Source organism: Vipera berus (genome assembly GCF_964194415.1).
Source record: "Vipera berus genome assembly, chromosome: 12".
Classification (NCBI taxonomy): domain Eukaryota; kingdom Metazoa; phylum Chordata; class Lepidosauria; order Squamata; family Viperidae; genus Vipera; species Vipera berus.
In genome coordinates, this window is record NC_138215.1 from 7,825,592 (window position 1) to 7,852,903 (window position 27,312).

General features: G+C 42.6%; 1 protein-coding gene across 1 annotated transcript in view; it reads right to left on the reverse strand.

Moving 5' to 3' along the window:
- Positions 1-27,312, reverse strand: part of MCTP2 (multiple C2 and transmembrane domain containing 2) — a 145,556-nt gene that overhangs the window by 96,130 nt on the left and 22,114 nt on the right. The window contains exons 5-8 of the mRNA XM_081337633.1: positions 16,728-16,870; positions 14,394-14,470; positions 8,688-8,799; positions 4,692-4,727 (exon numbers count right to left, since the gene is read on the reverse strand). Coding sequence (XP_081193759.1) covers positions 4,692-4,727; positions 8,688-8,799; positions 14,394-14,470; positions 16,728-16,870 — 368 coding nt within the window. The remainder of the gene's footprint in view (positions 1-4,691; positions 4,728-8,687; positions 8,800-14,393; positions 14,471-16,727; positions 16,871-27,312) is intronic.

The window sequence follows — 27,312 nt, forward strand, 5'->3', positions numbered from 1 at the left end:
AGTAGCCAAGCTATTCATTTGACCAAGCCCTGTATAAGTGACCCTCAATAATTGGAAAACAATAAGTTCCGAACAAACTGTTGGGGTTCTGCAGGAATCGAGTTTAAATTTTGGAAGAATTTTATGCCTTCAGTGTGTCCTAATGGAACTCGCAAATAGCAAGAACTCTCGATCCAAAGTCGGGCCATCTGTTGTGCTTTGCTTAGATGCTTTCAAAACACTCCAAGGCAAAACCTGTGATGTCTTAAGACGCTGCCACAGTGAAAGCTGCACAAACGAAGATGAAGACGTCTTTCAAACGCCTGTCCTTTAAAAGATGTGACAAGGGGACAAAAAGACCTGTGAAGAGGTCAAAGCAGCATCACAGCTTCAAAGGAAAATGATTTGCGGCTCTCCTCGGATCCCTCCTTGGTCTCTCCCCTCCCTTAGCTCTGCTCATTAGGCAGGATCACCATTCTGGAGAAGCATTTTTTTCCCCATAGGAAAAATTTTTTAAGACAAATGAAAGGAGGCAGGTGAACTCTCACGCAATAGAATTCCACAGTTGTTTAAAATGTTTCAACAGGACAATAGCCCAAAGCGGAATTCTGGAGATGGACAAATAAAAATAAGAAAGCCAGTGAGGTGGGGCAAGATGCTCCAACGGAAGTGCGGGTGCGTGCCCACATAAAACAGAGATGGGCTTTCTTTTTTTTGCCTTGCTTCAACTCATATTCCTTTCTGGGCCAATTTATCCAATTATTTGGACACCAAGGTGGCAATCAATTTGGTTTGGCTTCTGCACACGTTGAACGGGAAGGAGAAAACACGAGAAGCCCACATCCCTAGAGCAAAAAGCCTTCAGCTGCTTGGTGCCCCTTGAGTGAGCAAAGCGTGCCCCACGTTGCAAAGGTTTCCAGCACTTACACAAAGCCAATCTGAGATCAGACGCTCTAATGAAGCTATTGGCAACTGCCTCTTGCATGCAAAATCTCCAAGGAAAACCACTGGCCCAGAAAGGGGCCAAATCTATTTCTGCTTTCCTTTCCTTCCATCTTCCACGAATTTCATAACAGAAGCAAACCTATTACCGTCTCACACACCCCAGTCAAACCTAGCTAAAACTCAGAAGGGAATGGAGAAAACTGAAAATTAATTAAATGTTTACCCATGGTCGTCAGTTTATGCAGCGATAAGAGAAAATATACATTGTTCTATGCCGCCAGAGCCACTTGACTTGAGAAACAGGCAGCTATATAAATTTGAAAAATAAATTGATAATCCAAACAGTAATAGCTGAGTCTTAACAGGTGAACAAGAACAAGAACAAAAACACATTTCTTGAGCATCGAGAGATTATATGAGAGGGGAAAAAAATTGGCTGCTAGAATAGGGAATCCCTAATTTGTTTTCAGCTGGTGCACCCATTTTGATGGTTTGCGAGCATATCCAGAGCATGCAAAACATAAGACTGTCGTGGGAAGGAAAGTTACCACTTTTGGATGCAAACTGATATTCTCTTAAAATTTCAAGAACACTAAGTGTTCACAGTTATGATTTTCTAAAAGGATAGACACACTTCCAAACAAAATTCTAAACATCAGGCATAGACCATTTCTATTTTCTGTGAAGTCGCATAAAAAGTAAGGCCATTTGGGGGAATAAAAGAAAGAATCTAGAGAGAGGGGGGGCTGCACTTTGCAGTATTCAACATCCCTTTTAATGTTTAAAATTATCATTTTTAAAAATATTTATTTCTAGGAATGCCAGTGTAATTTTTACCGAAGAAAATCTTAAGATAACCAAGACTTTTAAAGTAAACAGCAGACAAATCCACATTCTGGGTGAACAGGGCTTCTTATAACATTATGAGTGCTGGATCTGTTTAATTCTGAGGAAGTCATTTTTAAAGCATTTTGCTTTTAAAACTTTTAAGCTAATTAAACCCATTAAAAGTTCAAGTTGTATCGAGAAAATTTTAAAAAATAAATAAAATGGAACCAGAAGTCTTGAGGAATACCAACAAACGATGCTTGTAAGGTCATTGAATGTCTACTGCCTGGACAATCCAAGGACATTGAAATTCTTCCTCTTATTTTATGACTTATAGAGCACAGATTAATAGTGCTGTTGATATTCACATATCACGTGGATCTAAAAACAATCCATGTTTTCAATATGATATAATTCAGTTATTTAAAACAACTAATGAAATTATAAACTAGTTCCATGATGCTTGGAAATACAGTTGCATGTGAGGTTTTTTTTTTTAAAAAAAAAAACGCTACATGCATGGGAGGGGAAAAAATTTTTTTGCAGTGGCCCTGAACATGGAGCCAATTCCTAAAACCTCATACCTGCAACCAGCGGGGGAAATACACAAGCCGGCTGTGGCTGATGGACCTTGTAGTCTAAGCTACAATGAAGACAGTGCCAAACGAAGGAAGGTTGCTCAAGTCATTGCTTTTTCCATAGCCTCTCACTACTCCCCAAAACACTTTTTTTCCCCTGTACCAGCTCTCTTTTATTTTTCCTTTGTTGACTTTATGATCCATTACAGAAAGAAAAGAAAAAAAATGAAGAGGAGAAAAAAAAAATGGGATGAAAGAAGAAAGCAAGCAAGTGCCAGCACTGTTTCCCCAGCTCGGTGTTCCCTAACTAAAGATAGTTATTGATGTACAATGTGGGCCTTTTACTGTGGCAGAGGAATCAATAAAGAAGGAAATACTGCTTTGTCAAGAGTAGCCCAAGTAGGTTTGCTGGGAAATTCTTTTCTGACTCTCCAATGGCCACAGAAGAGATGCTTTTAAAAATCCTTCTCTATATCCAATGATAACCTGGGCACCATGTGCTGAAACCTGCCTGCCCTCTAGTGGCAGCAACACACAACGACAAAAGCCTTTACATGGTTTGTGTTTTTTTCCTCCTTCCACAATTCTTCCTTCCTTTTTTGTAAGAATGACTAAAAGGACTTCCAAAGCGCCTTGAGCGCCCAGTAATTGACCCAAATGACTTTAAAGGTATATCTCATTGATAATAACAAAACAAAGTCCCAGCCCCAAATAATAGGTGAATATCCAAAGGAAACTCCAGAATCAAACTGGGGGTGGGGTTGGTGTTCTCTGAGCTTGGTGGGTTTTTTTGCAACCGTTTCATGACTCAATTAGGTAATGAAGTGCACTGATGATGTTCCCTAGTTGGGTCATGAAACGTCTGCAAGAAAACCACCAAGCTCCGAGAGTACCAAGGACCCCTCAGTTCAACCCTGAGCTACAAATGTTCTCTTCTATCAATTTGGAAACAACTGTACACACAGAGATTGAAGGAACGGAGAATTTTTATCCTTGTGATCAAGGAGTAGGGGTCAGGGAGGATCATGAGCATTGATGTATTGATTGTGATCAAATGGAATTTGATCAGAACTCCATGTCAAGCACCAGCATCTTATTGGAGCAGGAGTAGATTTGGCCCAAAGCTGGCTTTTATTTTTCTCATTTGAGGGGAGTTCAGTGGGTTAAACTGCAAAAATGGATACAATATGCCTTGTAGAGATCAAGCATTTTGCAGTTAACATACCGCTGGAAACTATTTTTAAAGAGAAAGAGATAGGAATGCAACAGAAGGCTAGTGGAATTTTATATGTTGTTTTAACTGTTCAATAGAAGCCTCCCAGAAAAGAAAGAAGAAAGAAAGAAAGAAAGAAAGAAAGAAAGAAAGAAAGAAAGAAAGAAAGAAAGAAAGAAAGAAAGAAAGAAAGAAAGAAAAAAGAGAGAGAGAAAGAGAGAGAAAGAGAGAGAGAGAAAGAAAGAAAGAAAGAAAGAAAGAAAGAAAGAAAGAAAGAAAGAAAGAAAGAAAGGAAGGAAGGAAGGAAGGAAGGAAGGAAGGAAGGAAGGAAGGAAGGAAGGAAGGAAGGAAGGAAGGAAGGAAGGAAGGGTCATCTGAATCAAAGCAAAATAAAACCAGCAACTATTTTCATTCCTACTAAAATCAGAAAACCTAAATTTAATTTAATGAACTGTGTAAGTATTTACTGAGCTCTGTTAATGCAATGAAACCCACGTTTTCTCCACCTGCCACTTCAAACGTGTCACTTGGATGGGCAAACTTTTGAAAGGACCAATCTAAAGCTCTTCCGCCTGGCAAACCTTCCCAGAGGCATCAACTTTGCCCCTCTGTATCTTCAGGGAGAAGCTAACGAAGAACCAAAAGTGAGAGACAACCTTTAGCAAAACAAAAAACAAAAAAACCCCAACCCCTACTGAAATTGAAAATTCCAGTTTCTGTGTGGATTTGATCTGTGCTAAATCTTTTCCCAGCGCATTAAGTCTGATGTATTATTGATAGACTGTAATCCTAAAAAAGGACAGAAATGAAGGCTGACATCCCAACATATGTTTCTCCTGCTCCCAAATCTGCCAGACTTACTGACAGATTTCAGTGTGCCTGTTTCCAATTTAGAACAACTTCACAAAGACACAATATTCTTGCTAGGGAAGGGCTGATGGAAGCTCCTCTCCTGGCAACAGTGACCATGTTTGATGCTCAAAGAGGCTTTTGGAAAGAAGACGCTCAGCAAAAGGGACCTCCATCTGCATTCAACTTACCCATCTCTGCTTTTCATTACTACAAGCAGCTGGTTGGCTTTTTCCAGCTGAAAGAAAAGCAAAATAATAATAACAACAACACAACGATGGGGACAAAGAACACATTACCTTTGGAACAGAGCATCTCCTTCGGTTTGGCCATCGCTGCGTCCACCATTCCCCCCCAGAGGTGCAACATGGAACATCCAAGAGAGGATCCAGAAAAAAAAAGAGAGAGAGAGAGGATAGTGAGTAATCACAGGAGCTAAAAATTCACTTTATTCTCCCACTGTTAAGTCCCACTTCAAATATTATTCCACTGCTGCACGTATTTCAAGAATACAAGTGGGGAACAGTTCTCGGAAGGGCAATGAGGTTAGTTAGAAATCTAGAAAGAGTGGGGCCCTTGGTGCTCTCTGAGTTTGGTAGTTTTCTTGCAGATGTTTCATGACCCAACTAGGTAACATCATCAGTGCTAGAAAGCAGTGGGGTTTGGGGAATGGAGGAAGAAGAGATGGAGGAGGAGAACTGTGGGGTCCTTGGTGGTCTATGACGGTGGTTTTCTTGCAGATGTTTCATTACCCAACTAGGTAACGTCATCAATGCTAGAAAGTAGTGGGGTTTGGGGAATGGAGGAAGAAGAGATGGAGGAGGAGAACTGTGGGGTCCTTGGTGGTCTATGACGGTGGTTTTCTTGCAGATGTTTCATGACCCAACTAGGTAATATCATCAATGCTAGAAGGCAATGGAGTTTGGAAAGAGGAGGAGTATACAGTCCCCGTGCTCTCTCAGCTTAGTTGTTTTCTTGGAGACCTTTCATTATCCAACTAGGTAATATCACCAGTACTAAAAAAAAAAAAAGAGTGGGGCATGCAAGAGGAGAGAGCGGATGACAACTATGGGGTCTGTGATGCTCTTTGAGCTTGGCGGTTTTCTTGCAGACATTTCATGACCCAACTAGCTAACTTCATCAGTGCTAGAAGGGAGTGGGGTGTGTGGAGAGTAGAGGAGAAGGATTATGGGGTCCTTGGTGCTCTCTCAGCTTGGTGGTTCTGTTGCAGATGTTCACTACCAAACTAGGTAGCATCATCAGTGCTAGAAGGGAAGGAGCGTGAGGAAAGGAGCAAGGGAACAACTACGGTAGTTTTCTTGCAGATGTTTCATGACCCAGCTAGGTAACATCGTCAGTGCACCGCCATCAGTGGTGAAACCTCTGCAAGAAAACCACCAAGCTCAGAGACCACCAAGGACCCCCCAGTTCGACCCTGAGCTGCAAATGTTCTCTTCTATCAATTGGGAAGCAACTGTACAAGCAGAGATTGAAGGAACGGAGAATTTTTATCCCTGTGGAAGTGAAGAACTGAAAATTGTATCCAACAGAAAAAGACCAAGGCCACTCGCCGGTTGTCCTATGGTGCTAGCCAATAAATATGACATTTGAGTTCCACAAGGTAGAGATTCTTCAGTTTGACAAGTAGAAGCCTATCTCTAGGGCAGGGGTAGGCAACCTCGGCTCTTTTATGAGTCGTGGACTTCAACTCCCAGAATTCCTGAGCCAGCCATGCTGAGGGGAAAGGGAGAGGTTTCCATGCTGGAAAAGTCACAAATGGCAATGATGTGACCCTAGACCAGGGGTAGGCAACCTCGGCTCTTTTATGAGTCGTGGACTTCAACTCCCAGAATTCCTGAGCCAGCCATGCTGAGGGGAAAGGGAGAGGTTTCCAAGCTGAGCATGGCTGGCTCAGGAATTCTGGGAGTTGAAGTCCACGAGTCATGAAAGAGCCAAGGTTGCCTACCTCTGCTCTAGAGGAACCATCAACTCTCACATATGAGCCCGACAAGACATTTGTCAGGAAAGTTTTCCTCCGACTTCTGGCAACTTTTCTTGGTTCTCCGTATTTGAAGCCTATCCTGGTGAGGGAAAGCAGAAAATCTTTCACCTCGCAAGGAAAAAGGAAAAAAATATATATCAGACTTTGAATATTCAGGTCCAGCTTTGCTTATGCTGCAACCACTTGACTTTAGCAAAAGTAAACCTTTCGCTACGAAATGGGAGTCGACGGTCCTTCTTTCCTAAAAGTCCAACTTGGGACAAGCCTGACAGTAGCTGCTATCTATGTCCTGCTCCAAAACCTTTTATGAATCACGGAAAGGGGCGACTGAAGGCAGGTAATTTTCAGTGGGGGCATCTCACTGGGCTTTTTTTTTTCCCCAGACTTTTTTATTTTTTTATTTTTTTTAAAAAAAACTTTTATTTGTCCAACTTTTTGAATTGGTTATGAATATGGAATATTCTGACTGTTGCTGACCTCTTTCATAGGCTGCGTTGTCGGAATCTGACTGAGTTACGTCCTCCATAAATGATAGGAGTACAATTCAGCACAGATGTGTCACTGAAGAATCGGTAATTCTCACCAATCCTTTTTACTACATCTTCCCAGCATCTGTTTCCACGCTGTTTTGGAATGTAAGAACCTTCAAAACTGCTACTCAGGGAGCTCGGTACGTTATAGTAGAAGGTAAATATTAAAAATGGCTCCCCATATCCTCCAGCAGAGCAACCCATGAGTGATGTTCAGTTCCCAATAGTCGGAATCCAACTGTAATGGCTTTCTCAAAGCTTGGGAAAAAGATGACTGCTTACAAAATATTACAAACCACGAACATCTGCACATTCTGGCTGCAGAGAGATACTAGGCTAGCTCTATGCGAGGGCTGAATGCTCCTTCGCCTTATGTCCCAAGACCGTGCTTTGGACTACATTTGATCCTCAACTTACAACCACAACGGATCCCCAAAATTTCTGTTGCTAAGTGAGACATTTGTTAAGTGAGTTTTGCCCCATTTTACAACTTTCTTGACACGGTGGTTAAGTGAAGCGCTGCAGTTAGTAACACGGTCGTTAAGCGAATCTGGCTTCCCCCCCCATTGACTTTGCTCGTCAGAAGGTCGCAAAAGGGGATCACGTGACCCCGCGACGCTGCAGCCATCATAAATATGAGCCAGTCGCCAAGCGTGTCAGTTTTGATCACCTGACCGTGGGGGTGCTGTGAGTGTCAAATACGGTGGTAAGTCGCTTTGTCCAGTGCAGTTGTAACTTTGAACGGTCACTAAACCAACCGTTGTAAGTCAAGGACTGCCTGCAGAAGACCTCCAAGGTCCCTTCCAATTCTGTTGTTCTGTTATTCATTCCCACTTTTAGTTCAGTGATATTGACTCTGCCCACAGCAGGAGGAAACGCCTGATGGACTTTATCTGGCGTGAGAAGCTCAGAAGAACCAGACTTAGTTGGTACTTAGAGGAAAGAATGCCAGCTAAGCCCGTAGCTTCAGGATGTATGGAGAAGCTGAAATTATGCTGTGGAAGAAAATGATAAATGGCTTCATGCTGTTGCCAAGAAAAACTATGAAAATGTGTTCATGATGCCACTGGGAGGGTGAGTTGAGATCTACCTTTGCTTCGCATGCCTCTAATGTTTGTCTTCACATCTTGACAACTACCACGGAGATAAAGCTGGATTGCTTAACAGCTATGTAGTTTCCATCCATTGCTTCTTGTTTCTTGTCTTGCCTTTTGATCCTTTGGAAAATAGTTCGACACACACACACCCTCGTCTTTGTAGGAGCCCCTCAATTATTGGAATAGTGCTATCATGTCTCCCCTACTCATCCTTTTCATTCAACCAGGCATACATGGAGCATCTCCTTAAATATCCTCTATCACTACACTTAAAGTCTTCCCTTAATGGATCCCTAATAGGTGTAGGGTGGTACCTTGATACTCAACTGCTTTGAAACGCATTGAATTTGGTACTCAGCACATTTTGACATGAAAATTTTGCCCCGGTTTTCATAGTTAGTTTGGTACTTGATGCACAAGGTAGAACTTGTCCATGTTGGCTGCCTTACGACTCACTACATTATTCCTCATGGGGGAAAAAACTGTTTGGTACTTATCATTTTTGGTACTCATTGGGCCTCCCGGAACCAATTAACAATGAGTACCGAGGTACCACTGTAGTATGAATTTGCCTGGCACAACAACACACAACCACAGATGCTGGCTCTGTGTCCGTCTCTTCCTTCCCACCAGGAAAACCAGAATGGCTATGATAGTCTTACTTACATTTCTTTTAATATCACCCGATTTCATAACAAGTCTTAAATTCAGCACAATCACTCCCATGTCGTCCTCCAAGCTGTTTGGATCTTCCAATTTTAGGATCCTCTCAATCGTCCTGGATGAAAGAAAAGGAAATTAGACTCCGATAGCAACAAGAGTCAAGGAGAAGCAGCCATTACAGGTGTCTATGGAGATCCTCAGTCATCCTCTAGTTTCATATTTATTCCCCCGAAAGGCCCTGGTTTTCTTACAGGTCCCATAATCATCTTTAGGAAGTAAAATCAATGGGGAGGAAGATTTTTGAGGGAAAATAGCTGAAATGAGGAGAAACTTCAAACAGTGAATTTATGGTCAGGTCATGGTCATGTCCCAAAGGTGCTTTTTCAAAAGGCAACTGGACTTCCTTGGTTCTTTCCTTGGAAATATTTCATGTAGGCATGTTCAGGTCCATACTGCAAGAAGAAGCAGTTAAATTAAATTTATTTAAATACTCACTAAGTATATTTCATTGTAATTGCAAATAATAAAATAAGATCCAGTTTTGCCTTGGATGGCACCCTCAGCTTCTTTTTGCAATATGGACCTGAGTATGTCTAGGGACGCGGTGGCTCAGTGGGTTAGGACGCTGAGCTTGTCGATCAGAAGGTCGCCAGTTTGGTGAGTCGAATCCCGAGTGCCGCATAGCAGAGTGAGCGCCTGTTACTCGTCCCAGCTTCTGCCAACCTAGCAGTTCAAAAGCACGTAAAAAGGCAAGTAGAAAAATAGGGACCACTCCGGTGGGAAGGTAACAGCGTTCCGTGCGCCTTTGGCATCTAGTCATGCCGGACACATGACCACGGAGACGTCCTCGGACAAGTGCTGGCTCTTCAGCTTTGAAACAGAGATGAGCACCGGCCCCTAGAGTCTGAAACAACTAGCACGCCTGTGTGGGGGAACCTTTACCTATGTCTATGCAGATTCTCAGTCATCCAGCTCATGGTTGTCCCAAAGGTGCTTTTTCAAACAGCACCTGGATTTTCTTGGGGTTTTTTTTCTTAAAAATGTTTCGTTTCTCATCCAAGAAGCTTCTTCAGTTCAAACCGAAGAAGCTTCTTGGATGAGAAGCAAAACATGTTTAAGGGAAAAAACCAAGAAAGTCCAGTTGCCTTTTGATAAAGCATCTTTTGGAATAGCCTTTATATGGTTTATTTCCCCCAAACTTGAGGAGGAAAAAAAACCGAACAGATGATTATTCTTTCTCCAAGGAAAAGGAAAAAATCTTTCAACAGTGTCTACCACTTAGTAGCAACAGAAGTATCACTGATAGGAAAACTCTTAAGAAGAATCCCTTCCTCAGAGGTCTCAACTTACCACCACAAGGCAGTCCAGAATTTCAATCATAAGGTCACTGCAGTCATAAGCAGAGGCGCCACATGACTCACTTTTACAACCAGTTGTAAAATGAATCACCATGGTCCTTAAGCAAACCACATCCAGCATATCAGCTGGGCTTTTTTGCCATTTTCTGTCAAATTGTGGTCATTGACTACAGGATGCTGCAATTGGTCATAAACGTTGAACTGGCTGTCAAGTGTCCCAAAACAATCCTGTGACCACAGCGGTTGTAAGTTATAAATAGCTTTTTTGAAGTTCATCGTAACTTTGAACAATCGTTCAAAGTCAAGGATCACCTGTATTAAGTTGGGGAGAGCCTACTCACCACTAGAGAGATGAGAACTTAGGAAGAATCTTAAGACTGGGAAGATACAACAGTGAAAGACTTCCAAGCACATCCCTTGATCTTTTTGGCTGCGGTTTGTTCTCCAAACTTGTTTCAATAACATTTCAGAACGTTTCGTTACCAAACTAGGTAACATCATCAGCAAGATATTCTCCTTAGCTTACAAATGTCTTGTGTCTAAGCTAGGGAGAATAGGACAAGAACGTCTTGCTGATGATGTTACCTAGTTTGGTAACGAAACGTTCAGAAATGATATTGAAACAAGCCTGGAGAACAAACCACAGCCAAAATCTAAAACCCGAGCTACAAGTATTTTCTATTAGTTCAAAACATTCCTTGATCATAAAACAAGGGAAGGAACATGGCACTTTACCCATTTCACCTATGTTCTCCTTTCAAACCCGCTTCCAAAACAAACCATTTTTCACCAAACGAAACAAGAATGGCTTTGACCAAAATCGACAAGGGAAAGATTACAGGCACCAATCCCTTCTTAACGATTGCTTGGTACCTTCAAATGTTCTGTACTTTTATCATGAATTATGATTGTTAATGCCTTGTAGACAAATAGAGATACAGTATATATAACTGAGAAAGATATTCAGGTAGTCCTCAACTTACAACAGTTAGTTTAGTGACCGCTTGAAGTTACAACAGCACTTTAAAAAGTGACTTAAGGGCCGTTTTTCACCCTTATGACCGTTGCAGCGTCTCCGTGGTCACGTGCTCAAAATTCAGACACTTGGCAACTGACTCATAGTTATGACGGTTGCAGTGTCCCGGGGTCATGTGATCCCCTTTTGCGACCGTCTGACAAGAAAAGTCAATGGGGAAGCCAGATTCACTTACAATAGTGTTCCTAATTTAACAACTGCAATGATTCCCTTAACAAGAAAGGTCGTAAAATGGGGCAAAAATCACTTAACAGATTTCTCACTGAGCAACATAAACTTTGGGTCCAATTTTGGACGTAAATAGAGGACTACCTGTAGAGACCTACTCGTATATACATACAGGCAGATATATTAATTTCAGGAGCTAATATGAATTAAGAAGCAAAAATTATCCAGAATATTTTACTACGAATGGTCATGCAATTAAACTAATCCATCACCTGATTATTATTTTTCTTTCTATGTTTCCAGTTAATGTTTCAGGGGTCCTAGGGGAGATGTGATACTGGACCGAGCCCACTCAAAATAAAACTGCCTTGGTAGTATTCAGAAAAGTAGAAGCAAAAAAGCTGGTGTTTAATTTAAGAGCAAAACACTGAGAAGGACTCAAATATTCACTGAGCCATACAGAGGGCAACAGTGCCATGCACCTCAAGTGCTCTGTAATGGATAACTGCCTCTGCCTGCAATTAGTGCAGGTTCGAGTCCCACCAGGCTCAAGGTTGACTCAGCCTTCCATCCTTCCGAGGTAGGTAAAATGAGGACCCAGATTGTTGGGGGCAATTAAGCTGACTTTGTAATAATGCCGCTTGGGGTGTGTGTGAAAGCCCTAATAAGCAGGCATATACATAGAATGAAGGCTACTGCTAAGCTTGTAAGCCGCCCTGAGTCTTCGGAGAAGGGCGGGATATAAATGGAATTAAAATAAAATAAATAAAATAAAATAAAAATGGGTGACGAGAGAGACCCTATGAAACTCTTCCTTGGAGCACTGCATCCTCCCGGTTGCCCCTCTTAATTTCAGTGGCCTGACTGGCAACCCCCTCCTCAATTTATGACAATTTATGACAGCACGAAGGACATAAAATTGCACTAACAGCCTATAACCGGTGTGGCCCATTCAAAATTTGCACATTTGTCATGACAAAAGCTTTTGCAAATCTCAGGTGGAAGTTTAGGATGTTTTTATTTGCCTACGGTGATTTTGGCCTCTTTGAGAGTTTGGCTGCAAAATGAGGACAGCTGGTATCCTTCGAAAACATTAGTCTAAGTCCCCAAATCCTAAAGCAGCTTCTGCACCATTTGAAAAACTATATCCCAACACTTTAAAACAGCACCCTCCTAACACAAGAACCTTCAAGGTTTCTAACCACATCAATATTCGTCATGCTGCCGCAGTCATTTTTGGTCAGTGCTCCAGCCTGTGGGCCTTTCTGCACCCCAAATGTTTGGCCATCAAACCCAATGATGCGTTTTTCCAAAAGGCAACTGGACTTGGTTTTTCCTTGATGTTTCGCTTCTCATCCAAGAAGCTTCTTCAGTTCTGACTGAAGGGTGGAGAATGGAAGGATTTATATTCCTGGCAGTCATCTGGTCCTTAGCACTCTTTCTGAGAGTTGTTGAGGTTTATCTCTGCCCTCAGGGTCACCTGAATAGTGCAGATGGGTGTGGAACCCTCCTGGTACTGCTGAAAGGTCTGTGTTGTAAATGGGAGTTGGAGGAGAAGCGAAATGTCTTCAAGGAAAAAAAAACAAGAAAGTCCAGTTGCCTTTTGAAAAAAAAACACAACATTTTTGGGACAACATGACCTGGATGACTGAGAATCTCCATAGACATTTGCTTCCTTAATTTAGTATCTTCAATAATCATCCAGTCCAAAGGAAAGAATGCAGCCAGGGAATTTTTCTCTTCAGCACTTGGAAAACCAGTCTCCCACGTGAGGGAGTTGGAGTGTTAAGAAGTATGAAATAAAAACAAACAAATAAATAAAAGCAGATGTATCAGTGCCAAAGAATTCTTTATACGACTCTGAACTAGCCCATCAAAATGTAAGCACAGTTACCCAAACAAATGCTCCAAACTTGCAAAGTAAATAATGACTCCATCTGGGGCTTGGTGCCAAAATGAGGTCACAGGTTGCCAACTTAGAAAGTGAAGTATAGTAAAGGGCCAAAAATGAACACCTTAAAACGTGCTCAGCTACAAAGATCCCCAATTCACCCCTTAAAAATCCCCAGATCTACAGAAGAAATTGTGTTCCCAGGTTTGCTGGAAGAGGGGGTTAAGGCACAATGCGGCCAGAAGCTTCAAAAATGTAAATTGATGGGTCAACTTATGTGCCACTCATATAGAATAACAGAATAACAGAGTTGGAAGGGACCTTGGAGGTCTTCTAGTCCAACCCCTTGCTCAAGCAGGAGACTATATACAATTTCTGACAAATGACTATCCAACCTTTTCTTGAAAACCTACAATGTTGGACCCACAACTTCTGGAGGCAAGTTGTTCCACTGATTAATTGTTCTGTCAGGAAATTTCTACTTAGTTCTAGGTTGCATTTCCCTTTGATAAATTCTGTTACTTCTCGTCCTGGCCTCAGGTGCTTTGGAGGAATGATGCTCCCCTCTTTCTTGTGGCAGCCCCTCAAATATTGGAAGACTGCTATCATGTTTTCCCCTTAATCTTTCTCTTCATTAGACTAGACATACGCAGTTCCTGCAACTGTTCTTCATACGTTTTAGCCTCCAATCCCCTAAACATCTTTGTTGCTCTTTTCTGTTCTTTGTCTATTGATAAAAACCTATAGGTTTTCTCCATAGCAATCTGCCCCTGACTTGTTCTTTCAGGTTGCATCCATTGCCGCTGTAACTGAGTCCGTCTACTTTGCTGATGGTCCATCCTTTTCTTCTTTTTTCCTTCCACCTTTCCCAGCATAAGTCCATTTTCCAGAACTGGATCATCACATAACGTGTCCGAAGTAGGAGCAGTGGGCTAATGCCTCCTTAAGTAACACCAGCTGCCTGCAATTAGTACAGGTTCGAGTCCCACCAGGCTCAAGGTTGACTCAGCCTTCCATCCTTCCGAGGTAGGTAAAATGAGGACCCAGATTGTTGGGGGCAATAAGCTGACTTTGTAATAATGCCGCTTGGGGTGTGTGTTGAAGCCCTAATAAGCAGGCATATACATAGAATGAAGGCTACTGCTAAGCTTGTAAGCCGCCCTGAGTCTTCGGAGAAGGGCGGGATATAAATGGAATTAAAATTAAAAAAAATTAAAAAACTGCACTTTGAAAGACAAATATAAGTGTTAGGTTACCTGTTCAGTTCCAGTTTGTGAAGCATCAGAACTGCTGAACCCATAAAATCAGAAGAAGTCAGGTCTCTGTCGTAAACCTGAGGCATATGGAAGGGGAGAAAAGGAGGAGGAAGGGAAAAAATGCAGATAAGGTGGTCTGAAAATAATTTATTTATTTTATTTATTTTATTTTATTGAATTTGTATACCGCCCTATTCCCGTAGGACTCAGGGCGGTTTACAGGGCAGTTAAAACCATGAAATACAAAAAATTAAAATCAATTAAAACAATTAAATTAAATTCAAGCCCCAAGAGTAAATCTAAAACCCAGTTAAATTAACAACCCCACAGTCTGGACCAAACAGATCAAAGAGCCAAGTTTTCAGGTCCCGGCGAAATGAGCGAAGGTCGGGGGCAGTCCTGAGTTCTGTGGGTAGTTGGTTCCATAGGGCAGGCGCACCCACAGAGAACGCCCTTCCCCTGGGAATAACCCGCCGGCATTCATTAACCGGCGGTACCCTGAGAAGGCCCTCCCTGTGGCGGCGCACAGGACGATGGGAAGATGATGCCGGCAGCAGGTGTTCCCTTAGATCAGGGGTCTTCAAACTTGGCCCTTTTATGACTTGTGGACTTCAACTCCCAGAATTCCTCAGCCAGGCACTCTGGCTGAGGAATTCTGGGAGTTGAAGTCCACAAGTCATAAAAGGGCCAAGTTTGAAGACCCTTGCCTTAGATAGTCCGGACCCAAGCCATTTAGGGCTTTATAGGTCATTACCAGCACCTTGAATCTCACCCGGAGGGCAACCGGAAGCCAATGTAGCTCGTGGAGAAGAGGTGTTACACGGTATTTTTTCCAGTTCAGCGTCTGCCAATGATGCTGAACCAACTATGAATATAACAAACAAGAATAAACTCTCGGTCTCTGCAATCATGGACTTCTTGTTGCTGTTCTGTTGCTACCACCAATTGAACTTTTTTCAAAAATATGCACCACTTTTCCACAAGCCAGTGTCTTCCTTTCCCCCCCCCGCCCCCACCTTTTCAAGTGCCACCTTTTATCTGTTACAAACAAAACGGGATTTGTACAAGTTACCAGTACAACTTATTTATTTTTACAACTGTACCTCGAGAAACTAAATGTGACTACGTTAGGATTACGTTTGTCAACGCTGTATGTTGCTTTTATTTCATCACTGATCACTTTCTGGAGCTCGGGTTCGGCTCATAGTGCACTGTTGCACCCCTGAATGAGTGTGGCTGCTCTGCCCTTGCTTTATTTTGTCCTCAGGAGGCCTTTTGAGAAGCCATGACAGATGTATATGGGTAGGAGATGACCAGGCTGAGCCTGAAGGTGGGAGTCAAATACATCATTAGTTTGGAATCTCTATGCCAACGTAAGAGACCTAAATCCAGCCTCTCTTGAATTCCCTCGACTCTTATCTGACACCAATTGCCCTGACCGCTAGTAGCTCAGATTCTTGTGTAAAGGTAACATGAAATAAACTTCTGCTACTTTTGAACTCTATCCTGGTTCGTGACTTGTTGTACCTGACAATGTGGGGTTTGACATATGGAAAATACAGTAAGGAAATGAGCTATCCAACAGGCTTTTATGTATGGAGAGAAATTGCATGGAGTGGGTTTTTGCTTTGGAAGTCAGAAATCTGAGAGAGCTTGCAAAGTTGTGATGACATCCTTAAAGGAAATGAAGGGAGTTGTACAGTTTGCACTTCAAGCATGCCATCTGGCTGTAAACATCCCCAAAGAGAATTACCTACATTGGAAAGATTCCTTTAGGTAACAGCCTTTCCTCAAACCAAAATTAAAAATGCATGGATGAATTCTCGTGGAAATCTCCCTCCTCTTGTTAACACAACAAAGTCGGCTTGGAGGGACAATATCACATATGGCAGACATGTCAAACACAAGGCCTGGGGGCCAGATCCGGCCCACAAAGTGGTTTCATGTGGCCCACGAAGCCATCCTGGAAACAGTGAGGGAATGGCCCCTGCTGCCTTGGTCCCGGGCCCGGCCAGCCGGGAGCCAATGTACAATTTCGTGGTGGTAATCTATGATGAAATGCATTCAGTCTTAGCTCCACAAGGCCGTCTGGAAACAGCGAGGGACTGGTCCGTGCCGTGTCGGCACTGCCCCCTGGGCGCAGGCTGTGGAGGTATCACCCTTTGTGCCATACACACTCCAGCCACGCCCACCCTGGCCACACACACACACACACACACACACACACACACACACACACACGGGCAACCGCAGTGCTGATGCGGCCCTCAATGAAATTGAGTTTGACACCCCTGACATATGGCAACATTTGCTACGGTCGGATTGACGGCTTACCTTCACCCAGAGTTTCTGGTCCAAAGACTGTATTGGAAGCACCACGGTTTCATCCCAAACTGGATTCAGGTTCTTATAGACCACTTTGCTTTTATACAGGGTTTTTCCATTCAGCTTAAACTTTACATATGGATCACTCGTACCTTAATAGGAAAGCATAATGAAGACTATGTTAACATAGCCCAGAGTTCTGGAGAGTTGGGCAGTGTGCAAATTTAAACATCATCATCATCTCAGGTCCTTCAAAAGCACTCAGTAAGTAGATAAAAATGCCAAATCCAGTCTGAACATCTGGCTGACTATGCGATGAGGAGGAGGAGGACTAATTGTCAGCTAACATCTAATGTTATTGCTTGACACTAATAGCAGTAAAAGTAGCAGTAGTTATCCCTAAATCACATTGGGGAGATATTTCTCCGTTTTTCTAGGTGAAAAATGAAAACGCTTTTCAATAGTAAAAGACCTCCTTCACTAGATAGCCTATCAATCCAAGCTTGTAAGTGCAATTAAAATTACATTTACAGCCTACATTTCTTATCCAACAAGTGAAGTCTCTGAGTGGAGCTCAAATTCTGAGGACTTCATAAACACAGCCATGAGCTTTTTACAAAGTTTCCCTTCGGTTCCTCACAGTTTGGTCTAGTGCAGGGGTAGGCAACCTCGGCTCTTTTATGACTCGTGGACTTCAACTCCCAGAATTCCTGAGCCAGCCATGCTGAGGGGAAATGGAGAGGTTTCCAAGCTGAGCCATACTGGCTCAGGAATTCTGGAAGTTGAAGTCCACGAGTCATAAAAGAGCCGAGGTTGCCTACCCCTGGTCTAGTGGTTAAGGGGTCAGGCTAGAAATCGAGGGAAATCGAAAGAACATGAACTGTAATCCTTCCTTAGACTTGAAAGCCAGCTGGGTGACGTTGGGACCCTCCCTCTCTCTCAGCCCAACTGTCTATGGAGACTCTCAGTCATCCATGGCTGCCCCAAAGGTGCTTTTTCAAGAGGCAACTGGACTTCCTTTGTTTTTCCTGGAAGACGTTTCGCTTCTCACCGGAGAAGCTTCTTCAAGGAAAAACAAGAGAAGTCCAGTTGCTTCTTGAAAAAACTCCTTTGGGTCTCAGCCCAACTCACCTCACAGGGTTGTGATTGTGGAGAAAATAGGAGGAGGCAGGAGTATGAGACATGTTTGTCACGGTGAGTTGCTTATACAAATAACAAAGGTGGGTAAAAATAAACAAATTGTAGATGGCCGGTGCTTATTTGGGTCCAAACTCTGCTTCTGAGATTCCCTTGTAGATCCTCATCTGATACCACTAGGTCTAACCGCAATATCTGTTCAGGGGTGCTGCCACATAGATAGTCCGCTGAATTAAATGTATGAAGCAATAAAAAACAACATGGCACTTTCCAACAACTGAAAAAGTTCTTTATCTCTCTCTCTCCCCCCCCCGCATCAACTGCGAGGATGACTTTTGTAAGTTAAGCTTCTTCAAAATGTGACACTTCCTGTACTCAACATTAGGCAATAAACCGATAAATACAGCCTAATTTTGTGGACTGTGCAGAAGAGCAAAAACCACTGGAAAGCAGCAAACAGCGGCAAACATTTCAAACAGAAAAGTTTGGGGGGGGGGTAAACAGGAGCAAGAGGAAAAGAAGCAACTGGTACCCCTTCCTTAATTTCTCTTGAATATTCTGAACATTTCTCCCCTTTCTTAAGCAAAAATAATGGAAGACAGAAATTGTACGAAATAAGGGAGCAATGGGACAGAGAGAGGATATCCAGATCCTCAGCTGAACAGAATAACAGAATTGGAAGGGACCTTGGAGGTCTTCTAGTCCAACCCCCTGCTCAAGCAGGAGACCCTATACCATTTCAGACTAATGACTGCCCAATCTCTCCTTAAAAACCTCCAGTGATCAAACGCTCACAAATTCTGGAGGCAAGTCATTCCACTGGTTTATTTTTCTCACTGACAGGAAATCTCTCCTAGGTTCTAGGCTGCTTCTCTCCTTGATTAGTTTCCATCCATTGCTTCCACTGATAAAGAGATTCCATTGATAAAGGGAAGACGGCCGCCATTTTAGAAGAAGCCACAAACACTGAAAAAATAAATAAAAATCACACTACGATTGGTCTACCGCAAGGGTAGGCAACCTCGGCTCTTTTATCACTCATGGACTTCAACTCCCAGAATTCCTGACGCAGCGGACTCAGGAATTCTGGGAGTCGAAGTCCATGAGTCATAAAAGAGCCAAGGTTGCCTACCCCTGGTCTAACGGAAAGAAGCCGCAGCGAGAAAAGCCAACGCAAAGTTAAGTGGCCTCAGTGCACAACGCATGCGTTGCGTTTCGTTTGCTTGCTTGAGTAAAACAAGAGGTATCCATGCCACAAATCTCAACTTCAAAAAAGGAAAGTATGGGCCAGAGTAATCCCCCCAACATTTCTCCTCCTAAATGTCTATGGAGATTGTCAGTTATCCAGGTCACGGTTGTCCCAAAGATGCTTTTTCACGAGGCAACTGGACTTTGTTGTTTTTCTTTGAAGAGGTTTCGCTTCTCATCCAGGAAGCTTCTTCAGCTCTGACTGGAGGGTGGGGAAAATGGGAAAATTTATACTCCTTGCAGACAGCTGGTCATTTGCCTTCTTTTAGAGAGTTGTTGGAGAGGGACACGGTGGCTCAGTGGGTTAGGACGCTGAGCTTGTCGATCAGAAGGTCAGCAGTTTGGCGGGTCGAATCCCGAGTGCCGCGTAACAGACTGAGTGCCTGTTACTCGTCCCAGCTTCTGCCAACCTAGCAGTTCGAAAGCACGTAAAAAGGCAAGTAGAAAAATAGGGACCGCTACGGTGGGAAGGTAACAGCGTTCCGTGCGCCTTTGGCGTCTAGTCATGCCGGCCACATGACCACAGACACGTCCTCGGACAAGCGCTGGCTCTTCGGCTTTGAAACGGAGATGAGCACCGGCCCCTAGAGTCGGAAACGACTAGCACGCATGTGCGGGGGAACCTTTACCTTTACCTTTAGAGAGTTGTTAGTGCTACCTGGAGCCTTATCTGTGTCTTCAGGGTCACCTGAGTAGTGCAAATGGGTGTGGAGCCTTCTTGGAACTGTTGAAAGGACTGTGTGGTAGACTGGAGACAGATGATGTATTATCATTCTTGGATGAGAAGCGAAACCTCTTCAAAGAAAAAACAAGAAAGTCCAGTTGCCTCCTGAAAAAGCATCTTTGGGCTTTCCCCTCCTAAACAGAGGAAAAACCACATCAATAGCTAGCAATTGACCCACCTATCCCCCGCCTCCTTCCTGTAAAACGATGATCTCCTGACCAACAGGAGCCCTTCCCTTTTCTTTTATTTTTGGGCAAGGAGGGGGAAAGGCGGAATATAATGAAAGACTCTTTTAATTAAATGAGATTGGTTCCCCGGGATCAAGTCTTCACGCCTGTCAGTTCCCTCTCCAAATAAACATCTCCAAAGCGGTCCTCGGTGGTGTCACTTACGGGGGCAAAGCATGCTGGGTAATCCCCGGGCATCTTGACAGCTCCCTAATGTTCAAACTGTTTCACGGGTGAACGGCGGTCCTTGCGTGAAAGAAAATATTAATGTCTGGAATTAATAGGAAGATGGAAGGGGCGGGGGAACGGACAGCCGGAGCCAACATGAGGGAAAGACGTGACAAGTTAGGAGAACGTTAATTGTGAGGGGAAAACAATTGAGAGAAGAGAGGCGAGGCGAGCGAGGAGGGGTGGGTGGATGGATGGATGGATGCCTTCTCCACACCCACCCTCAGCAAAGCCAACAAAACAAGCCAAACACACAAGGAAAGCTTGTCAAGAAAGTAACATCTCAACCAGGCAAATGACAGGGTGGGGAAGAGCAACAAATGGAGACAGGAGAAGAAGGAGGAGGGGGGGTTTCCTAAGAACGCAATAGGGGGGAAATCCCAGGGGGGTCTCTGTCAGTGTCAACTAACAGATGGGGTGAAACCTCAATCTCAGCAGCTTTACAAACAACAGAGCCGTGGGCATTGACTAAAACAGCCCTGGCTGACAAAAAGCTGCCCGTTGAGTCCTTGCAGCTCTTGACGCTGTTGTTGTTTTAAGGATCCATTTTAACTTTCCTCCTTTAAAAAAGGAGTAAATATTTTCTCGGAACATCTTGCCAGCACACATAAGCCCTTGTTTTCTCGCAGGGAGTCAGGAGGGAATTAACTAAACTTTAAAAGAACCCTATCCTTCTATTTGCTTCCTAAATGGTTTATTCTCATTTAAAAAAAAAAAAGAGAGACAATTTTGAGGACGGGGATAAAGCCAGAACAATTATCTGGTTTATTCCGTCCAGAGACAGGATGCTATCCTCCCAAGATAAAGAACAAGAGGAGATGAAATTCTGCTTATAGAAAAGAGAATAACAGGATTGGAAGGCCGCTTGGAGGTCATCTAGTCCAACCCCCTGCTTCTAGTCCAACAAATGGTTGTCCAATCTCATCTCATCTCAGACTCCTTTCAACTTCAGTTGCTAAAAATCACCAGCCTGATTTCTTTTCATTCCCAGATTTATTTTATATCACAGAATAAAAAAGACGGACTCAATTCACTGTGAGAAAAAAAAAACAACCACCACCAACAGGGCTACAAATACCGAAGAAGCGAACTGAAGACGCTTCTTGGAGGAGAAGCGAAACATCTTCAAGGAAAAAAAAGGAAGTCCAGTTGCCTTTTGAAAAGAAAAAAAAATCAGCTTTGGGACAACCACGGCCTGGATGACTGAGACCCTCCAAAGATATTGCTACAAATATGTGCTCACCTCCGTTTCTTGGCCAAGGGAGCCAGCGTTGTCCGAAGACATTTTCCGTGGTGCTACCTTCCCACCAAAGTGGTACCTATTTATCTGCTTGCATTTGCATGCTTTTGAACTGCTAGGTGGGCAGGGACTGAAGCAAGGAACAGGAACTCATCCCATCGCACTGTGCTCGGATATCAAACCCAGGCTGGGCTCTCAGTGTGTTTAACAGCTGAGCCATCACGGCCCTTGTATTATTACTGTTAATGCTGCCATTACTATTATAAACAAGATATCATAAAAGAGCATGCGGGGCAGGAAGATTAATGAGCACCAAGCTAACTGCCTACGCGTCGTGGTGATATCAATGCTCTCCCATGTTCTACATGGGCTACTTCATGTTCTAGATAGGCTACTCTTTGCTCCAAATAAGTTATCCCTTAAGCTAGCTGGATGGGCTACATTGTGCTCTAGATCATTTTTAAACCAATTAAACAATTACCGGACCCAGAACTGACTGTTAAGCAAGATAGCTATTTACTTCCCTCAATTACAAGAAAAGTTCACTCATTCGTGCTCTTTATTTACTATTCTATTCCTAGAGTTCTAAAGGTGAGCAAATTTACTCAGGAGACTTAGCGAGAAACTGTCAGATGGCTTTGAACATTTAAATAAATGACAGCTACCAAGTCCATCCACCTGCTTCTTGAATTCCCCAAGAATTTTAATAGGCTAATATGTTACGTTTGCAGAAGTTGTAATGTTGATTTATTTTTCCACAACACTCGTTCTTCCGGGTGATTGATAACAATACCTACAATAAAACCGATATATCTCAGTTTGGAGGAGATGGATAAATTATATTGAAAACAAATATGGGACCAAAAAGTTCCATTTAGCTTATGAGTAGAATTTAGTGGGATATTGTTATTGTTAGTAGTTATGCTAAGAGAGAGTTAAAGCGCAGTACGAATTTGGTTGATTGTATATTGTGTAAATTTTTATTTAGAATATGATTGTTGTAACTATAATCCTGTATTTAGCTCTGGGAAGTGGGGGGGGGGGAAGTGGGGGGGTTGGGGTGGGAGGGATTTGGGGATATATTGTAAAATATTGTAAAACTCTTTAATAAAAAAAAATAAAAAATAAAACCGCTATTAATTTATCCAGAAAATGCATTCAGTTAAATGAGTCTGTAATTGCTCCATCCCCCCACCATTTCAACCCCTTCCCCAACCCCCCATTAAAGCAACAGCTTGGATTCCTTTTCAAAACCTGGTGTGACTTGTCTAGCGTGTGGTTCTCAAAATCTGTAATAACGCACCTTCTAAAATGATAAATGACTTTGATGATGAGTCTCATGAATAAGACAAAATAATAAATAAGTCAATAAAACTAGAATTGTGGTGATTGATGGATAGTTCTATTCCAATTCTTTCTCTTACGATCTCATGTTTGATTTTATCCCTTCTGGCCATTCCAGCAGCTTTCCTCAAACATCTCATTTCCGTGGTAACTAACTTTCACTTAGGTTTTATTGCAAGGGTCCAAAGAAATTTAGACTACATACAAAAACATCAAGTTAAGTGGTTTGTTCACTTGAAGAGAAAGACTTGAGCTTCCATACCATACAAAGCAGGGCTCTTCAAACCTAGCCCTTTTATGACTTGTGGACTTCAACTCCCAGAATTCTACAGCCAGGCACGCTGGCTGAGGAATTCTGGGAGCTGAAGTCCACAAGTTGTAAAAGGGCCAAGTTTGAAGACCCCTGATACAAAGCAGATCAAAGAACATGAGGCAGACCCAGAAAAAGATGGAGAGACAACATCAAAGACACAACAGCACCAGATAACAATGGTTGAGGCTACCAGAAGAGCAAAAATCAGAACTTCATATCTCCCTCAATACCCAAAGAGGAGGAGGAGGAGGAGGAGGAGGAGGAGGAGGAGGAGGAGGAGGTGGTATGGGCACTTGGTTACATTTAACTTTCTTGAAAAACTTGCTCACTTTCCCACTACAAGCTTACTACAGGCTTAGGTGTGCAAAAGCCAGAGGACTCTCAAAATTGGCTGTCCCCAAAATTTGACCCTGTCAGAAAACATGAGAACACATGGAGAACCCCAAGCATTTGTTCAGATAAAAGTTCCATGTAATTGTGCACATCTAATACTATGTAAATAAGGATGATTGCCCTTTGCACAGAACCCAAAGCGGAAAATTCGTAAGATATTAGAAGTAGCAAACAGACCCAACCAAGAATGGATACTTTGGGATGTTTCCCCATGTAAAAAGATCTTGCAAATTTAAAACACACACACACACACACACACACACACACGGGGAAGTGGTTCCCTAGCATTTTCAATTTACATGGAGATTAGTTTGATTAAAAACAACCACCAAAACCAACAACGGCATTGCAATTCTGCAGTGGTGAATTTCATTCTCCTTGGCATAAAGGTAAATTTATTTTTTTCAAATATAAATTTACTAGCTGTCACCCAGCTAGTTTGTGCCTAAAGCAGGACTAGAACTCACCGTCTCCTGGTTTCTAGCCCAAGGCCTTAAGCATGACGCCAAACAGGCCCTAAGCCCTATCCAAGTCCAATTCTGATTGATTAACTGATTAACTGATTGATTAACTGACTGACTGACTGACGTACTACTTATTTAGAAAATTTACATGGCTGCCCAATTCATTCACGGTGACTCCAGGCTGCTTAGAAAATCAGCAGTTCACACCCATAATTTGGCAGTGTAGAACTAATTTTGGTGGCTGTGTGCACATGTATGTACCGATGCATGTCTAAGCCAACTTTCAGGGTTTTCAGCCGTTAACATGGATAAACCAACGGAGAGTTCACACACTGAGAAGGTGAGCTGGGCCTAGTCCAACACAGCAGGGCTCACAGGCAAAATAGAATGATTATTACAGGGAGAGATCCCACTGCATCCGAGATCACACAAAACGTTAGATTGGGGTAAAATGGAAGTGGGTGGTTCGCGGCTGAATGTGCGGTGAGAACTCAGTCTTGGTCTTAACTTCTCACGGAAGTCACGCTGACGTATTGAGCAAGCCCAGAGTTTCTTTTTAGCTTTCTGTTTCAGCCCAGCTGAGATTTGCTTCTGAGTTTCATGACAGACACAAAATGAGCAGGTTGGAAAGAAAGTTTTGAGCAAAAAATGACAGGTCTTCTGGCATTTCCCCCAATGAGGAGAAGGGAGAGTGCACAAATGCATCTGCAGTCAGACAGCACCAGATTCCAAAGCAACAAGATCAGAAAACCAGGTGACTGCTTTAAGGATTAAAAAATAAATAAATGTTGAACTCTCTTTCAAGCAACAGTAAGAGAACAACAGAGTTGGAAGGGACTTGGGTGGTCTTCTAATCCACCCCCCTCCTCAGACAAACGGTTGTCCAGTCTCCTTTTAAAAGCCTCCAGTGCTGGAGCACTCACGACTTCTGAAGGCAAGTCGTTCCACTTGTTCATTGTCCTGGCTGTCAGAAAGTTTGTCTTTAGTACTAGGTAGGATGTTTCTCTCCTTGTTTACTTTCCATCCATTATTTCTTGTCCTGCCCTCCTTCTGCTTCGTGACAGCCCCTCAGATGTTGGAAGACTATCAAGTCACCCCTAGTCCTTCTCTTTGTTAGACTAGTAGACATACCCATTTCCTGCAACCGTTCATCGTATGTTTTAGCCCCCAGTTCCTTAATGGCGATAATGGTGATCCAGAATCCAATAAGTCATTTTTGCAACCCCAGTTATGAATCCCTCCAGTTCAGTCTAACAATGCAGCATGGGAGACCGGGAAATAATCGTTCCCATGACAAATCTAGATTTTCTTTCCTTCTCTAAAAGAGCTTCTTGCTTTCTCCCGTTTTATCTAAGACAAGACTTTTGGGTGAGGTTCCTATCATAACAACAAAGCCATCAACCAAGAAGACAAAGATCCACAGACTTGAATAAAGCATGAAATATTCTTTCCCTGATATGGGTTACTGGGCAGGAAGGGGAGCTCCATCTCTTACTGTGCAATCTGCAACCTTCCTTGCTTCCCACGCCTAAATTAATATCAAAGTAGGAAGAGATGTATAGGGGGTGTCACATCAAGAGGGTAAAAGAGAAGTAACAGAAGCAAAGGGAAGAATTCCAGAATTTCCCACCACCTCGTAGCCAGAATTTTAGCTGAAAATGCTACCCAAGAAATGCGAAATGAATTTCAAAGCGTATTGCCAACAAAGAAGTAAAAAATAATGTTGTTGTTTTTTCTCGCAGGAGAAAACTTTAGGAAACGTCAGATCAGAACATCAGAATAATGTGCTTCTGAATACAGGAAGTCCCCAACTTATGACCACAACTGAACTGATAAGACAGTTCTTAAATGAGTCATGCCTGATTTTTACGAGCTTTTTTTGCTACGGTTGTTAAGTGAATCACTGCAGCTGCTAAGTGAATCATTCGGCTGTTAAGCAAATCCAGCTTTCCGACACTGACTTTGCTGATCAGTAGCCAGCTGGAAAGTCACAAATGGCGATCAGGTGATCCCGAGACCCAGCAACTGCTGTGAATATAGGCCATTTGCCAGGTGCCCAAATTCTGATGACATGACCATGGGGATGCTGTCATGGTCATTAAGTGGGACCATCATTTTTTTCAGTCCTGTTGTAATTTTGAACAGGAACTTAACAGTTCCAGTTCCAAAACTTCCAGTGTTGGAGCATTCACAACTTCTGGAGGCAGGTTGTTCCAACAATTGATCAGTGGAACTCCTTGCCTACAGAAGTAGTGAATGCTCCAACACTGCAAGTTTTTCAGAAGAGACTGGACAGCCATTTGTCTGAAATGGTGTAGGGTTTCCTGCCTGAGCAGTGGGTTAGACTAGATGACCTCCAAGGTCCCTTCCAACTTTACTACTATGGCTACTGTTGTTGTTGTTATATTAATACTAATACTAAAATTAATACTAATACTATTATTACTAATATTATTACTATTATTATTATTATTATTATTATTATTATTATTATTATTATTATTATTATTATTATTATTATTATTATTATTATTATTATTATTGAAGAGTTGTAACTCAAAGACTACCTGAGTAGGGGCTGACTTAAGAAGTTTGAAATTGGGAAATCAGCCACAGCAATCTTTACAGGTTCATTTAGCGACCGCTCAAAGTTACAACAGCACTGAAAAAAGTGTCCTATGACCATTTTTCACACTAACAGCCATTGTAGCATCCCCGCGGTCATGTGATCACAATTTGAATGTTTGGCAACTGACTCATATTTATGACGGTTATGCAGCGTCCTGGGGTCACGTGATCCCCTTTTGCGACCTTCTGACAAGCAAAGTCAGTGGGGAAATCCGGATTCACTTAACAACGTTACTCACATAACTGCAGTGATTCACTTAACATCTGTGGCAAGAAAGGTCATGAAACGGGGCCGAATTCACTTAGCAATATAAATGTTGGACTCAGTTGTGGCCGTAAGTCAAGGACTGCCTGTATTTTGCTGGACAGCTTCAACAAATTACTGTTAGCCAAAAAAAAGGGGGGATGGGTTCAAACTAGACACAATTGTAAGACAGTTCAGAATCTGGACAGAACCATGGTACACGAGTCAATCTTCTCATTGTGCCATTTACTTCTCAGTTCTGCAACCATACAGATAAAGAAAACTTTCCACTAATCAATGTGTGAAATGTTTGGCGATCAAACCAGGGAAATACGTATTTATCCAATTCTTCTACCGAATACATTGCAATGTTGTAAAATATCCAGAAGAGGGAGCCAAATTAA